A 17,161-nucleotide genomic window follows, 5' to 3' on the forward strand; every position below is an offset into this window, starting at 1 on the left:
ACCAGGCACTCACTACCTTATTATGATAATGATGACCAGATCTGGAACCTGGTTCAAATCCCTACTTCACTGCATATATGTTGTTGTTGGTTGTCACTGAGTCAGTCCCAACTCATAGCGACCCTATGTGTACAGAGTAGAACTGCTCCATAGGGCTTTCAAGGCTGTGGCCTTTCAGAAGAGGATAGCCAAGCCTGTCTTCCGAGGTGCCTCTGGGTAGGTTTGAACTGCCAACCTTTCAGCTAGTAGTTGAGTGCTTAACTGTTTGTGGCACCCAAGGACTCCATATACGTATATAAAACCAAAAAAACCAAACCCATTACTGTCGAGTCAATTTCGACTCGTGTGTGTGTGTGTGTGTGTGTGTGTGTGTGTACACACTGTATATGTAAAACTAACTTTGACTGAGTTGTCCCTGGAAAGTACAAATGATTAACATGCTTGGCTGCTAACCAAAAGATTGATGGCTCAAGTCTACCCAAACGCACCTCAGGAAAAAGGGCTGGAGATCTACTTCTAAAAACTCGATCACCAAAAACCCTGTGGAGAACAGTTCTACTCTGCAACACATGAGGTCTCCATGAGTCAGAACTGACACAACAACAGCTGGGCTTGGGTGAAGTTACTGAACTTCCCTGAGCTCGGGTTTTCTCACCCATAAAACAGAGACAAAACATTCTCTAGGAAAGGTTGTGAGGACTCCAGGGATAACACGCTTTGTAGAATGCTGAGGACCATGCCTGTCTCCCAGCCTGCCTGTGGGGCCATTACTGGAGCACTGCTGTGGTCAGAGCTCCTCAGCCCCAACCACATGAAGATCGTGAAGCAGGGGAGGGCAACGAGGAGGGTCAGCAAACATAACCAGAGTGCACCTCAGTGTTGTGGAAACTGTCCAGGAAACTCCGGCCAGAACTCAAACAGAGCGAACTCCTGGCCAAACCAGCATCTAAACAGTAATGAGAAAAGCCACCAGCAGCTACCCCACAGCAAAAAGTGGAAAGAACACACAGGGCAGGGCAGGGTGCTCTGTGTTTATGTTTTTCTGCCCAAAGACCTATAAATTTGTAACTTATTAAACAGCACATGGTAAGTCTCTCATTGGCTGCTCTGGGGAGAGGAACATTCTCCCCCGCTCCTGTTTTTTATTTTTTGTTTTTTTTAAAGACCAAAAAACAAAGTCACAGGAGAGGCTCTGCCCCCTCTGGCCTTGCCACAGGACAGACCGTAAACTCTCCCTTGTGTTAGGGACTAGGAGGCTCACAGCTGAAAGCACTCTTCGGAGAAAAATAAAAACAAGAGGCCTGGCCTTTGTGTCCACCCTAGCTAAGAAAAACAGCTGACAGGCAGTGTGTGGGCAGCCATGCAGACAGCTGATGGAGTCTGAGCACTGAGGCAAATTCCTCTCCCCTATTCACACCCCATTCCTCCCACCCCAGGCTCTGGTCAGCCAGGCAGCGCTGGCCTCCTGGGACCTCAGGCCAAGGAAGTTGGGCAGCCGGGACCCAAGCAACTTGAGAGCATACGTTGGAAGGCACAGAAGTTCCAGGTGGCACCCATCACTCCCCTGCGACCCCTCCTCAGGAAGAAAGTCCTCTTGGTACATAACAGCTGCAAATCTAGGAGCTAGGGACTGGGCTTCCGGTCGTGGTTTTGTCATTTAGTGGCCGTACGGCCTCGGGCAACCTCTCTTAGTCTTAGTTTTCTCCATTTGTAAAAGGCAGGGAGTAAGGATAGCAACTGCCTTGTCGTTGGTTGCTGTGGAGTCAATTCCAACTCATGGCGACTCCACGTGTGCAGAGTAGAACTGCTCCATAGACTTTTCAAGGCCATGATGTTTTGGAAGCAGGCTGCCAGGCCTATCTTCTGAGACACCTCTGGGTGGGTTCAAACCACCAATCTTTCAGCTAGTAGGTAAGCACGTAATCATTTGTGTCACCCAGGGACTCCAGCAGCAGCCTTACGGGGCTCTTATAAAGGGCTGTTGTGAGAACGAAACAAGTTGAGGTATGAGAAAGTATCCATAAGCAGCGAATTTAAATTCCTACAATTCCCTCTGCCACTGTACTCTTTCCTTTCAGAGACTGTATTCCATTTCCTGGCCCTAAATGGGAGACCGTCAGAAGACACGAACTCCGGAGTTCAGAAGCTGCGAACTCTACAAAGACCTTTCTCAGTCCTTCAAACAGCACCGGGGCTGTCTAAAGGCAACACGACCACATCAGTATTTCAGAAACTGTAATTCTGCTCCCCAGTCCCTGCTGAGAAAGCACTGAGGCTTTCGGATCCGGACTCAAAGACTAGCCCCCAGCCTCCTTTCAGCTTAGTTGTTTTGATGTGAAAAGAAAAAATACCTGCCTGGAAGCCATGCCAACCTTGAATGCGTTGGAAAAATAGGTGCCAAGTCTGACCCAAAGGCAGAACTATGCTTGGCAGCCACCACGCTCTGCAAAACAGGCGGGATCCTCCACTACCCCCAGCTCCAGGATCTCTCAGGGGCACCCTGATCCCAAAAGGAAGCTGGCAAGGAGCGGTCAAGCCCGAGTCCTCTCCCCTGCCCCCTTGGAACTCCAAAACCAAACCAAACCCGTTGCCTTCAAGTCACTTGGGACTCATAGCAACACTACAGGACAGAGAAGAACATTTTTCTCCTGCAGAGCAACTGGTGGGTTTCAACCGCTGACCTTCAGTTAGCAGCTGAGCGCTTAACCGCTGAGCCACCAGGGCTCCAACTTGGCACTCCAATGCCTACAAATAGCCAGTCTTAGTGCCACCAGTCCTGTCTGTTGAATCTACTCCTCAGTGCTGGGACAGAGGAGGCATCAGTGGTCACACAAGCCACCCACAGTCCAGAGAGCGAAGACAAGGGTCCTATAGAAAAGAAACTTCTTTTTTTCCCTCCTCATGGCCATAGCTCAGTGCTCTGCAGCTTCAGGCGTGAAGGGGAGGGAGAGAAAGGGAAGCTTCCCCCCCTCCCCGGGGTACCGGCCACTCAAGGCATTCCTAGAACCCTGGCACCAACCCCCTTGGGTTCAATGCCTGGCTCCAGGAGAAACTTTCTCCTGCCCTAACACCAGATCGAGCCTGGGGAGGGGGTGCACTGAAAAGAGTAGTAGTCTTAAGGCTCCAGTAACATGAAAACAGTAAAACTCTGTTCTGGGCATCCTGCCCTCCTTACCTGTGTGGGTTCCAGCAGGGTCTGATGCTGGGAGGGGGGAGGGGGGAGGGTCCTGCCAGTCTGGACAAGTTCATGGCCATACCTTGGGGCCCACTTCCCACTTCCCACTTCATTCCCCTGACATTTCACCAGGGTCTAGGTTGGGGGGGAGAGTCCTGTCTCCCCAGTTTACCCTTCCAGGTTTAGGCTAGTCTGTGATACGAAGGGGGAGAGGCTGGTCTGTAAACTGAGGGGCTGATTCAGAGTGGGAGGGCGGTCAGGAAGGTAGAGGGCTCTGATACTGCACTGGAGTGACCGGCCCAAGAAACGGGGCAGCCAGACCTGAAGTAGGGGGTTAGTCGGGCGGATTGGGGGACTTGTCCTTAAAACAGGGGTGTGGTCGTGGGAAGCTCAACCGTAACTTGTGAATCTGACTTGTGAAATTATAGGGGTGGGTTCCTAGGTGGAGGGGCTATCCCTGAAATAGTGGTGCTAGTCTGTGAAGTGAGGGTGGCCCTGGAGGGGACCGGAAGTTAGGGGCCACGCAAGAGATTAGGTAGCTGCTCCCCGAGTTAGGTGGCAGATTTGTGGGGTGGGGTGGGGGTCAGTGAAGTGAGGGTCCCACTGCTGAGGAAGTGGACCGCTCCAGGAAGTGGGGGTCCCGCCCCTGCGGCGGACGGGGTGGGTCCCTGAGGTGTGGGCCGGTCCCTGGGGCTGGTCTGGTCAATGGGGGTGGGTCTTCGAGATAGGGGGTTCCGGACGTAGGGGCCGCCCCTGAGGCGGGGGGTGGCGGCTGTGGGGACGACAGCCGGGCCGGCCTGGCCCAGGACTCAGGCCCAGCCGGGATCCCGGCCCCGCAGAGCCCGGGGCGAGAGGACATGCGCCGGGGACGAAGCTGCCAGGGGTGGGATCCCGCGGCCCCCGCCGCCCGCTCGCGCCCGCCCGGCGCGGGGCCGCGCGCCCCTCGCTGCTTCCTCCCTCGGCCTCCCGCTCACTCACCGAGGTCGTCCATGGCGAGGCCGCGGGCGCCGGGACCCGGCTCGGCGTCGAGCTCGCTACCCGTCCCGGGGCCGCTCCTCTGCGCCCCGCAACTTTTCCGCCGCGAGCCTCGGCCCGAAACGGAACGCGCCACCGCCGCGCGCGCCCGCGTGCGCCGCCGCCCCGCCTCCGAACGCCCCGCGTGCACGCGCGCCGCGCCCCCGCCGCCCCGCCAGCATGTTGGCCCCACCCCGTGCGCACGCTGGCACCGCCCCCCCGGCGCTGGCCCGCGAGCGCGCTCCCAGCTGGGCGGTGCGGGGCGGCGGCGCCCCCTAGCGGCCGAGCGGGCAGGTGGGAGGTGCTGGGGCCTTCAAACCTTGGGGTCTTTCTGTCCATCTCAAAGCCACGTGGCTGACCGACCGTCTGGCTGACAGGTCTGTCCACCTGTCTTCATAGCTCACCACCCGACATGTGCCTGCCTGACACCCATCAGTCACTCAGTCATCAGGAGTTCACTACAAGGTCAGATTTGTCGGCCTGCCTCTGTGTCCATCTCCTGGTAAGTCACCTCCCCGGAAGGCCCGAAATCAGGACCAGACAAAGTTGGGAGCCTGCCTTTGGAGGAACTGTCCCCAGCTCACAGCCCGGGCTTTGAGGCCCAGATCCAAAACTTGGAGGTACTTCTTAATCTTCGTCACATCTACCTTCCCGAGAGGGAGCCATTTCCAAAACTCTGCATGGGGCAGAGGGGACCCCACCTCAGATATTAAAGGGAAAACTACAGAATGTCACACTCATGTCAGGCACAGCTTTCTGAATCATCTCATTGCCATCCCAGACCCCAGAGGGGCTCTGCCCCCACACACTCAGCAACTGAGTGCCTGAATAGACAGATTGTTGTTATCGTTGTTAGTTGTGGCCTAGTTGATTCCTACTCGTGTGTGCAGAGTACAGCTGTGCTCCACAGGGATTTCAAGGCTGTGATCTTTCAGAAGCAGATCGCCAGGCCCGTTTTCTGAGGTGCCCCTGGGTGGGTTCAAACCACCAACCTTTTGGCTAGTAGTCGAGTGCTAGCTAGGGACTCCAAAAGACAGATACTATATACCTATTATCTAAATTGGAGTCCTTATGTGTCAAAAAACCATTAAGCGCTTGGCTACTAACCGAAAGGTTGGTGGTGGAATGCACCCAGAGGCACCTCAGAGGAAAGGCCTGGAGATATACTTTTGAAAAAGCAACCATTGAAAACCCTAGGGAACAGTTCCACCCTGACACAAATGGCGTTGCCATGAGTCGGAATTGACTTCACAGCAACTAGTTTAACAGCCCCTGGGATCCATTTCCTCCCCCTCTTCCACCTCCTTCCCTCAGACCTTGTCTTCTCAGTAATCAGACTCCCTTGACTCAATCCAGGTTTTTTCATGCTTCCTCAAGATTAACTGGCATTGACAAGGCAGACAGACAGCCCTGCAAAAACTGACTTCAGAGTCCCCACGGTGAGGTAATAGTAGCTCCCAAGAAAGCAGACCCTCCCTGGAATCCAGATGGACCCCGGTCCACCTAGTCTTCTGAATGTCCTCCTTTCACACGTGCTGTTCCTTCCGCCTGGGCTACAGTGGATGCCTCTTCCAGTCCCAGCACACAGGCCTCTCTGCTCAGTGGTGTAGCGTAGCGGTTCAGAGCACAGACCCTGGGGCTGACTCCACCCAGGCTCAAATCCCAGCTGTACTCTTTGCTGGTGGTTAATCTTAGCGGTTTACTTTGTCTGCCTGTTTCCTCCTCTATAGAGTGAGGATTAGTAATAGCTTTTAGAATCATCTCTAAAAGGATTAAACAAGATGTTACCCATTAAGTACTTAGAATGGTCCTTGTCACCCAGAAAGCACTCTCTAACTCAGCACTGTCCAATAGGAATAGAATCCAAACCACATATGTAATTTAGAATCTTCTAGTAGTTACAGTGACCTCCTGATCTGCTTCTGTAAAGATTACAGCCTAGGAAACCCTATGGGGCAGTTCTACTCTGTCCTGTAGAGTCCCTGTGAGTTGAAATCAACTCGACTGCACACAACAACAAGCATTCGCTATTCTTGTACTGATGATTTTGGTTTCCTGGACTGTCACGTGGGCGGAGCCCTGGTGGCATAGTGGTTAAGAGCTCAGCTGCTAACCAAAAGGTCGGCAGTTCAAGTCCTCCAGCCACTCCTTGGAAACCCCATGGGGCAGTTCTGCTCTGTCCTATAGGGCCGCTATGAGTCGGAATCCAACTCGATGGCAATGGCTTTAATAGTTACACTGGAGTCCCTGAATGGTGCAGTTACTGTACTCAGCTGCTAACCTAGAAGTTGGTGGTTCAAGTCTACCCAGAGGTGCCTCAAAAGAAAGGCTTGGTGACTTACTTCCCAAGAAAAAATCAGCCGCTGAAAACCCTGTGGAGCACAGTTTTACTCTGATACCCGTGGGGTCTCCACGAGTCGGAATCAACGGCAACTGGTTAGTGGCCACATTTAAAAGAAAAAGTAAAAAGCAACAGGTGAAATTAATTTTAATAACATATTTAATCCAGTGTTATAATTTCCATGTGTAATTAATATAAAAGTATCAACGAGAGACACTCTTTTTTTTTTTTGGTCTCATATAAAATCCAGTGTGTATTTTGTGGAGCCCTGGCAGCACAGTGGTGTGAGAGAGCTCAGCTGCTAACTAAAAGGTCGGCAGTTTGAATCCACCAGCCACTCCCTGGAAACCCTATGGGGCAGTTCTACTCTGTCCTATAGGTTGACTTTTGTCATCGTTGATTTTACATTTATGGCACATCTCAGTTCAACTAGCTGCATTTCATGTACCCATTAGCCACATGTGGCTTGTGGCTACCACACTGGATGGCACAGCTTTAAATGCTGTCATCCTTATTTTGGGGGTTTCAACCTAAAAGCCATTGCCTCAGAAAACCATTCCTTTACCTACTGCTGGACTATGCCAGGGCCTCTGTTATTAAGATCTATTCTTAGCATCCTGAAGTGCTCGATGTAATTAAATAACTCTTATGCCCACTAGACTCTAGTCTTCAGAAAGGCAGGGGCCATGTCTGTCTTGCTCACTGCTCTTCCAGTATGTGGCACAGGGCACTGTACATAATAGGTGCTCAATAAATAGATGTTGCGTGGACATTTATTAAGGACCCATTTAACAAATTAAGCTTGGCACTGCACTAGTTGATGTTGAGGAGTGCATTAGTTTCTGAGGACTGCTGTAACAACATACTAGAGACTGGGTAGCTTATAAGAACAATTATTGTCTCACAGCTCTGGAGGCTGGTGGTCTGAATTCAAGGTGTCGGCAGAGCCACGCTCCCTCTGAGGTCTCTCTGGGAAGGTCCTTTCTTGTCTCTCCCAGCAGGCACCTTCACGTGGCTGACTTTTCTCTACCTGTTTCCCTATATCTCTCCTCCTCTTTTATAGGACACCATGCAGATTGGATTAGGACCCAGTATGAGCTCATTCTAACATAGCTGATAACATCTTCCAAGACCCTATTTCCAAACAAGGTCACATTCATAGGTACCAGGGGATTTCACCACAGCTTTGGGTGACACAGTTCAATCCATAAAAGGAAGAAAGAAGAGGTTAAGAAAAAGGAGGGAGAAAAAAAAGTTTTAGAAGAATAAAAATATATATTTAAGCATTAAATATGTGTGTATATATCGACTCAACAGCACCTAACAAAAAAATACATATTTAGCTAGAGAATACATAACTAGAATGAGCTCTGTAATTTAAAATATCGACATAGAAATTTTCTTTATGTTTTATATATATAAAAAATATATATACTTTATAATATATATCTAAAAGCAATAGTTGCTCATCATAGAATCTTCTAGCTGTATGTTCTCTAGCTAAATATGTATGGTATTAGATGCTGTTCAGTCGGTAAACACACATATATATAATATTTAAATACATATTTTTATATTTCTACACACTGCTTTGAAACCTATGTTTTTACCAAGTACTGTTTCATGAACATCTTTTCATGGCATTCAATCTGCTTCTAAAACAGCATTTCTTTGGGTGAAGTGGTATTCCATGACATGACTGTACCAGTATTTCCTTAACCAGTTCCCTAGTTAAATTTAGTTATTTCCAAGTTGTCACTATAATTAGTGATTCTGAGAACATCCTTGTAGCTAAATCCTTAATTACTTCCTCAAGAGCAATTCCTAGAAGTGGAAATGCTGTATCAGAGATTAAATGCATTGTTGGTCCTTTTGCTATGTTGTGGTGCAGTGAATTATTTAACATGGCCCTTACAGCCGTAGTTTTTGTAACTCCCACCAAATGACTGGGTGGGACTATGCAGATGAGGTGGTTGTGGCCCACCAGGTGGATCAGATAGCTTGTTAATAGTGTAAATAAGGTGCGTGGCACCCTTATGTGGGTGGAACCATGCAAATAAGGTGTATGGCTCCATTTAAAGACAAATATTTAGTAATAGTATAGTTGGTTCTCAGTTACAACCAAAATCATGAAGGGTACACACATAACCCAGTTTGAGGCATTTACCAAGATGTATGCCCACTCCAGAGCCCTGATAGTGTAGTGGTGAAGAGGTTGGCTGCTAACCCAAAGGTCAGCAGTTCAAATCCACCAGCTGCTCCTTGAAAACCCTACGAGACAGTTCTGTTCTGTCCTACAGGGTCGCTATGAGACAGAACGGACTCAATGGCACCTAACAACAACATGCCCGCTCCAGGAGTCCCTCAGGTGGTGAAAAGAGTTATTAAAAATGGTTTCATGGCCCCCGACTCATGGCGACCCCGTGCACAATGGGATTGGACTCTTGTGATCCAATACTGTTTTCATTGGCTGACTTTTTGGGCATAAATCACCAGGACCTTCTTCCTAGTTCATCTTAGTCTGGAAGTTCCACTGAAACCTGTTCAGCATCATAGCAACATGCAAGCCTCCACTGACAGACGGGTGGTGCTCATGCAGTGTGTTGGCCAGGAATCGAAACTGGGTCTCTCACATGGAAGGTGAGAATTCCACCACTGAACCACTACTACCCTCTTCTGACATTATGGTCCATATTTCTTTATCTCTTTTTTATTTGTCTCTCCCCCCTAGGAGACCAGAGACTGTGTCTCTCTTATTCACCAGTGTCTCGAATGGTGGGTTTTCCATAAATATTATTTGAAGAAATGAAAGACTGGGGAGACCAAGGTACAAAGAGGTGAATTGACTAGGCCACAGAGTTAGTTACAGGATCAGAAAGAGGACCCCAGTGTCCTGGCCCCAGCCCAAGCCTCTCTCCTCTATAGTAGGCCATTCCCAGAGCCTCCCAGAACTCTGACAACAAAGACTCAAGTGCAAGGTTATTAACTGCAGGGCTGCTTTTAAGGGCAAAGGACTGGAAACTAGCCAAATGTCCATCAGTTGGGGGTTGGTAAAATAAATTACATACAGTCCTGCAATGGAAAACTACATAGCCTCAGAAACCATGGAGGAAGCTCATTATACAGTTATATGAAACAATCTCCAAGGTCTATTCTTAAGGACCAAAAAAAATAAAGTGAACAGAGTGGGTAACATAAAAAATGGCATGGGCGAAGTGTCTGACCTCCTCTAACTTCACAACGGGGAAGGAGAATCAAGATCAACAGCCCAAGGTTGATTCCTACGAGGAGGAGGTCGGACATGCCTCTTCTCTCTACCATCTTTACCAATTCTGACACCAACCATCCCTCCCACGTTACTCTCTACTTCTCTGCTGGGTTTGACAGTTCATGGCAATGGCCACACAGAACTCACAGACCATACTCGTAATTATGGGGTTTATTAGGGAAGTAACGGGTTTTTTTTTTTTTTTTTAACGGGTTACAATTCAGGTTCAGGAACGCTCAAGATACAGTTCTTCCACCAGGACAGCCTCTTCTCAGCCATGCTAGCAGGCAGTCCTCTTCCTAGCCCTAGGCCTCTGCCCAAAGGCACTCAGCTTTCTCTCTCCATGGGCCGGGAAGCCCACCATGCCATCTCCTACTGCTGGGTCTCTGCTGCCTTCAGTGTTACAGCTCTCTCTCTCAGTCTCCTGGTTCCAGGAGCTTCTCAGTGCAGAGATCCCAGGTCCAAAGGATGTGCTCTCCTGTTCCTGGATGTTCTTCCTTGGTGGCGGTGGGACCCTCTCATTACCGCCTCTTGGAAGGCTCATTTCAAGCCTAGCGGGATGACAAAACTGACCAGTCCCCTTGGTGGGCCATAATTACCCTATCACACAGCCCCACCCAATCACTTTGGTGGGAGTTACAAGACCATGGCTAGAAAGTCCACACAAAAGTGACCCATTGGACTGCAGAAAAAATATATTTGGTTATGCATAGGAAAGATCTTTTAGGATCTTTTGAGTTTTGAATAACAGATGCAATTTTATCTATTCCCAAAGTGGATGAATATTTCAAAAATAAAACTCCATCCCATTTTAAAAATTACAAGTGGTAAGGAGCCCTCGTGGTGCAACAGTTAAGCGCTCAGCTGCTAACTAAAAGGTTGATGGTTGGATCCCACCCAGAAGCTCTGTGGGAGAAAGACCTGGCAATCTGCTATGGTAAAGATCAAAGCCTAGAAAACCCTATAGAACCGAATATTCTAAAGCATAGATGAGAAGTTTGGAGGGGATATGAAGCTAGGTTAATGGGTACTGAACAAGTAGAAGCGAAATAATGAGAATGTTGATACAATGTGAAGAATGTAGCCAATGTCACTGAACAAAATGTGTAGAACTTTTTCAGTGAAAGCCTGTTTTACTGTCTACACTTTCACTGAACATAGGATAAAATTTGATTTTTGAAAAGATAAGAAACTTAGGGGGCAATGAGTTAATGGGGGAGGAAGAATATGGAAAAGGTGGGTGAGAATGGTTGTCCAACTTGAACAATGTAACCAGTGTCACTGAATTGTGCGTGTAGAAATGGTTGAGCTGGTGAGTGTTCTGCTGTGTATATTCTCAACAACCACCATAAATAAATACATAGATAAAACCCTATGGGGCAGTTCTACTCTGTCACATGGGCTCTCTAGGAGATGAAATCAACTCGAAGGCACCTAGGAACAAGGGGCGGTTGATGGGGACTAGGGGGTGGGGGAACAGGGGAGCCATTATTTAGGAAGCAGTCCTGTTTATGGTGATGGGAAATTTGGCAATGGTTATGGGTTATGATTGCATAACATGATTAATGGATATCACTAAACTGCACACCTGAAAAATGTCAAACTGGCAAACGTTGAGTTACGTTTATTTTTACAACAGTTTTTAAAAAATGAAAAAATTTACACTATAGATGTTAATATGGAAACCCTGGTGGTATAGTAGTGAAGAGGAACGACTGCTAGCCAAAAGGCCGGCAGTTCGAATCTACTAGATGCTCCTTGGAAACCCTATGGGGCAGTTCTACTGTGTCCTATAGGGTCGCTATGAGTTGGAATCAACTGGATGGCAACAGGTTTGGTTTGGTTTTGACATTAGTATAAAGGGAATCAACCATTTAAGGATGATTCAGATGAGACTTGGAAAATGTTTCTTAGAAAAGGAAACTAACTTGGACCTGATTTTTGGAGACTAGGAGGCTGTGAGGTACCCTGGTGGCACAGTGGATAAAGTGTTCTGCTCCTAACTGAAAGGTCGGTGGTTTCAACTGATGTAGGAGATAATATTGGAGCCATTATTCCCTGCCCTAGAATGTGACCTAGCTGGAGCTGGACTCTCAAGGACACATAAACTGAGCCCTTAGGTATAAAGACAATAGCTAGGACAATCTTGGAAAACATCTTTTAGGGAACCTTTCACATAAATCATAAACAGAGCACAAAAGAGTCACATACTTTCCACTCTTACCTTTCTCTGTTAGCATTTAATGAAGAGCAAGATTTGCAGGACCAACGAAGACCCTCCTGACTGTCATTACTGAAACCTGTACCAATGATTGTTCAGAAAGACAACTCAAAATGTAGAATCACAATGACTTAATGTTTTAGCCAATCTGTGAAAAGGTGAGGTTTCAATGATTTTGCCCGTTTTGTAATGTTCATATATATTGGTCATTCTGTAATGTTCCTTAAACTTGGGCGGACATAGCTCTGGCAGCATGCTTGTCTGTTTCCAACTTTTGCCTCTTTGAATATATGCTGAATAAAACTTTGCCTTTTGCTTTACTAAACTTTTTGATGTTTTTACCCTACAACAGAACCCACCAACTGCCAAGTGAGGGAAAGATGTGTCAGTGTGCTTCCCTACGAATTACAGCCTTGGAAACCCTATGGGGCACTTCTACTCTGACCTGCAGGGTTGCTATAAGTCCGAATTGACTTGAGCACAATGAGTTAGGAAGTTGTGGGTTGGCCAAGAAAAGTAGAACATTCAGAAAGGAGGGGCTGGTATCCAGAAAGGTATGCAGATAGGAACCAGCACACCCTGGGTCCTAGAACGGGGCAAGGAGACAAAGAGGTTCCGGCCTCCCCTGGTTTATTTCAAGGAGGAGCGACGTGGCTCAGAGGGTGGGTCCCAGCAGGCACTTCTGACCTCTGGGGAAACCCCCAGTATCCAGGAATCCCAGGACAGGTAGGTGTGGGTTCAAGTCCTGGCTTGCCACCCACCAACTGTGTGGCCTTGGGCATGATACTTTGCCTTTCTGAGCCTCAGTTTTTCATCAGTAAAATGGGTGTGATGCTCTCTGCAGAGCCTGATGCTTAGCAGCTGTGTGGCTTGGGGCAAGTGGCTTAATGGCTGTGAGCCTCAGTTGCCTTAATTGTAAAATCTGGATAATAAAACTTACACCTTCCATGGTGATTATGTGGATTCAACAAAAATAACAGAAATGCATGAAAAGGGCTGAACATAGTAAACAACCAAGATATTGTAGCTATAATTATCATCAAATAACCCAGGGGGGACTTTAGGGCTAGGAGAGAAAAGGACAGGTTTGGGGAATTATTCAGCCATTAAAGGGTTGCAGAATCATGGTTGTGAATTGTTACTATTATTGGCAACGTTTATTGTTTATCATGTGGGAAGCACCATGTTAAGTCTTTTACATTGTATCTCATTTAACCTCAAAAAAGTCCAGTGGGGGTTTTATCCCGATTTTACAGGACAGGAAACTGAGGCTCACAAAGTGGCAGAGTTAGGACTCGAACCCAGAACTGTCTGATTTCTGGAATTAGTGCAATAACCTCCAAACTGGGCTCCTCCAGTCTATTTTACACCCAAAAGCCAATGTAACTTTTTTTAAATCAACTTTATTGAGGTATAATTTATACAAAAAGGAAGCTTAGGAGCTGTGTCACCACCCATAAGCAAGTCCAAGCCCCGCCCCCCCGCCCCCCCCCCCCCGCTGGCTTGAACACAGCTATCTTACTTAATAACTCACAAAGTCTCTGTAGCCATGGGTCTTATCATTAGAGTCAATTCAGAACCACTTGGAGGACTTTAAAAAATACTTTCGCCCAGGTTCAACCCTCAGAAATTCTGGCTTAATCGGCCTGTGTTATAGATTGAATTGTGTCCTCCAAAAAGATATGCGGAAGTCCTAACTCCTGGTACCTGTGAACTTGATCTTGCTTGGTCTTGTTTGGAAATAGGTTCTTTGAAGAAGTTATCAGTTAACATGAGATCACACTGCAGTAGTTGTGGTCGGGAGCTGTTGAGTCAATTTTCAACTCATGGCGACCCCATGTGAGAGAGTAGAACTGCCCTATAGGGCTTTCTAGGCTGTAATCTTTAAGGGAGAAGATCACTAGGTCTCTCTCTTGCAGAGCTGCTGGGTGAGTTCGAACTGCCAACCTTTTGGTTAGCAGCCGAGCACTTAACCATTGTGCCACCAGGGCTCGTTACTGGAATAGAGTGGATTCTAAGCCTGTCTGAGTGGTTTCTAATCCCATCTGAGTGGCTTCCTTATAAAAGAGAATAGACACCCTGGGGTCTTAAAAGCCTGTGAGCAGCCATCTAGGATACTCCACTGGTCTCACCCTTTAGGGAGCAAGGAAGAGTGAAGAAAACTAAAGATACAAGGGAAAGATTAATCCGAAGGACTTATTGACCACATCTACCATGGCCTCCACCAGGCTGAGTCCAGCACAAGTAGATGGTGTCCGGCTACCACCACTGACTGCTCTGAGAGGGATCATAGTAGAGGGTCCCGGACGGAGCTGGAGAAAAATATAGAACAAAATTATAACTCAAAAAGAAAGACCAGACTTGCTGGCCTGATAGAGACTGGAGAAACCCTGAGAGTATGGCCCCCGGAGACCCTTTTAGCTCAGTAATGAAGTCAGTCCTGAGATTCACCCTTCATCCAAAGATTAGACAGCCCATAAAACAAAACGAGACTAAAGGGGCACAGCAGCCCAGTGGCAAGGACTAGAAGGCAGGAAGGGACAGGAAAGCGGGTAATAGGGAAGACAACGTTGAGAAGGGAGAGTGTTGACATGTCGTGGGGTTGTTAATGTCATAAGACAGTATGTGTACTGTTTAATGAGAAACTAGTCTGTTTTGTAAACCTTCATCTAAAGTAAAGTACAATAAAAAAAAAAAAAAAAAAAGAGAGAGAGAAGAGACACAAAGAGACTGAGGAAAGAGGCCACGTCAAGATGTACCTACAAGCGAAGGAAAGCCTGGGGTTGCCAGATGCTGGGCAAGACAAGAAAGAATCTTCCCCTGTTGACGCTTGGAACTCAGACTACTTGCCTCCAGAAGTGTGGGACAAAAATTTCTGTTTTCTAAAGCCTCCCACTTTGTGGTGCTTTGTTAAAAAAAGTAAAAGGCAGCCCTAATGAATCAACTCAAAGACAAGAGGTTTTTTTTTTTTTTTTGTGGGGGGAGACTAATACCCTCTGGAATGTGGCCCGGGCATCAGGATTTTTTAAAGCTCTCTGGTGATTCTAATGGGCAGTGGGGATGGAGAACCACTGGCCTTTAAAATAGATCTGATCCTGATTCTCCTTGTACAGCCAGGGAAACCGAGGCACAGAGAGGTTAAGTAAGTGGCCCAAGGTAACCCAGCTTAGTGAATAGTGGAGCAAGAATTTGAGCCCAGAATGTTTGGCTTCAAAGCTCTACCAAAAAAAAAAAAAAAATCCATTAGCATCAGTTCATTTCCCCAGCGACGGGGATTCGGGAGTTGGAAGCCAGCTGCTTTCTGAGACAGACAGACAGACAGGGCCCCTCAGGCAAGGCATATTTTTAACCCAGCGAGGCTGAGGATTCTTTGAGACATCCTGCAGTGACTTGTTTGGGAACCCAGTGGCCCTTCCCCTGGCGAGAGAGCCCCCAGAGTCCAGCTAGTTCTTCCCCAGGAGCCAATGGGTCCCACCTGGCTCAGGCGGTGGGGTGGGGGTTGCCTCCACTGGGGGCTGATGCTTGCACACATGGTGGAAGGGGAGGGGGGCCAGTTTGGATGGATGCAGAACCCTCCTCACTCAGAGACTAGGATTATCCTCCCGAAACCAGCCCCTTCTCCCTCCTCTCTGCCTGGCAAAGGGTTGGAGGACAAGCAGCGTTGGAAGCTGGATTGCACAGCCAGGCCCCCGGAGAATGGGTGGGAATTCTTCTTTCTCCCCCTTTTCCTCCCTGGTGAAAGCCACAGAGCACATCCAAATAAATGTACACGTTAAGCATTCTTCAGATGTTCTTAAACACGGCTCTGTGGGTGAACACATGGGTGCAGTCTTAGAGTTGCAATTTGGGAGCCCCTCCTAAAATGCAAAGAGCCATGGTGGCGCAGTGGTTAAGGCGCTCAGTTGCAAACCAAAAGGTCGGCAGTTCAAACCCACCAGCTGCTCTGGGGAAGAAAGATGGGGCAGTCTGTTTCTGTAAAGATCACAGCCTTGGAAACTTTGAGGCAGTTCTACTCTGTCCTATAGGGTCGTTGTGAGTTGGAATTGACTCTACGGCAACGGGTTTTGCTTTTCTTAAAATGCAAAATATGCATGGTCTTTGAGCCTGCAATCCCACGTGTAAAAATTTCCCCTAGAAACACCCTACAGCTAGGCAAAGACACACGTCTAAGGATGTACACTTTAGCATTGCAAAAACCCCATTGCCATAGAGTCGATTCTGACTCACAGTGACCCTATAGGACAGTAAAACTGCCTCATTGCTTATAATAGGGAAAATCTGGACACAAGTGTCCATCCAAAGAGGATTGGTGAAACCTGTCGGATATGTACTTAAACGATGACGATGGAATACAGTAATGCTGATAAAAAGAAGTGGAGCTATTTGCTGACACAGAAAATAGAGCCGCGATATATTATTTTGCAGGTAGAAAAAAAGTAGTAGAACCGTATGTAGCATGTAGTCGTTGCATCCAGCACGCTCAATGAAAAATACTTAGACGACAACCGTTACTGCACTAAATGTGTAGTTTATATGGTGGGAGAGCTTGAAACGGTATTACCAGAAACTCCACACGGCTGGGTGCTCTTTAAGAAACCAAGATATACTAGAAAAGACAAGATCCCATAACAAAAACCTGAAACACCTCTATTTAACGTAGAACTAAACAATCTACTTATAACAAAAAATGCACTCCATAGACACACAAAAATAAATCTCTGAAATTAAAAAGGAACACACCATGATTACTAAAAAAGCCAAGTAACTTTCTTTAAACAAATAATAGATCAGTCTCCGTAGAGACCGTCAAAAATTGCCAATGCCGACTATATTTCAAGTCGTCACGGCGGGGTATTGGGAAAAGTTTTCAATTAGCAATAATCGCGCCTCGGATAAACCTCATTGGCTACGATATTGCCACTGCGCAAAGCTAACCGTCGTTGACGCGCGCCCCATTCTCCCACGGATGACAACAGCCATTTTGCTGAGGGTCGGTGACTGCCACTGTGTTCGTGGATAGGAAGCGTCCCCACTCGGTCAGTCATATTTATGGCCCATCTGCGTGGGAAGTTTCCTATTATTGGATCTTCTTGCGTGGAACATTCCGATTTTGGAACGAGCAGAGCAGCCGCGTAGGATGCT

General features: G+C 47.6%; 1 protein-coding gene and 1 non-coding gene across 2 annotated transcripts in view; both read right to left on the bottom strand.

Annotated features, from left to right (window-relative positions):
* Positions 1-4,322, bottom strand: part of PXN (paxillin) — a 50,434-nt gene extending 46,112 nt beyond the window's left edge. The window contains exon 1 of the mRNA XM_049865741.1: positions 4,154-4,322. Within this exon, the coding sequence (XP_049721698.1) occupies positions 4,154-4,166 (13 nt within the window). The 5' untranslated portion in view covers positions 4,167-4,322. The remainder of the gene's footprint in view (positions 1-4,153) is intronic.
* A 12,488-nt stretch (positions 4,323-16,810) lies between these two features.
* LOC126066179 (U4 spliceosomal RNA) lies at positions 16,811-16,951 on the bottom strand. Its single transcript, XR_007515031.1, has one exon. It is a non-coding gene; the product is annotated as a U4 spliceosomal RNA (small nuclear RNA).
* Between the last annotated feature and the right edge of the window lie 210 nt (positions 16,952-17,161).

This window comes from Elephas maximus, chromosome 22 (assembly GCF_024166365.1).
Source record: "Elephas maximus indicus isolate mEleMax1 chromosome 22, mEleMax1 primary haplotype, whole genome shotgun sequence".
Classification (NCBI taxonomy): domain Eukaryota; kingdom Metazoa; phylum Chordata; class Mammalia; order Proboscidea; family Elephantidae; genus Elephas; species Elephas maximus.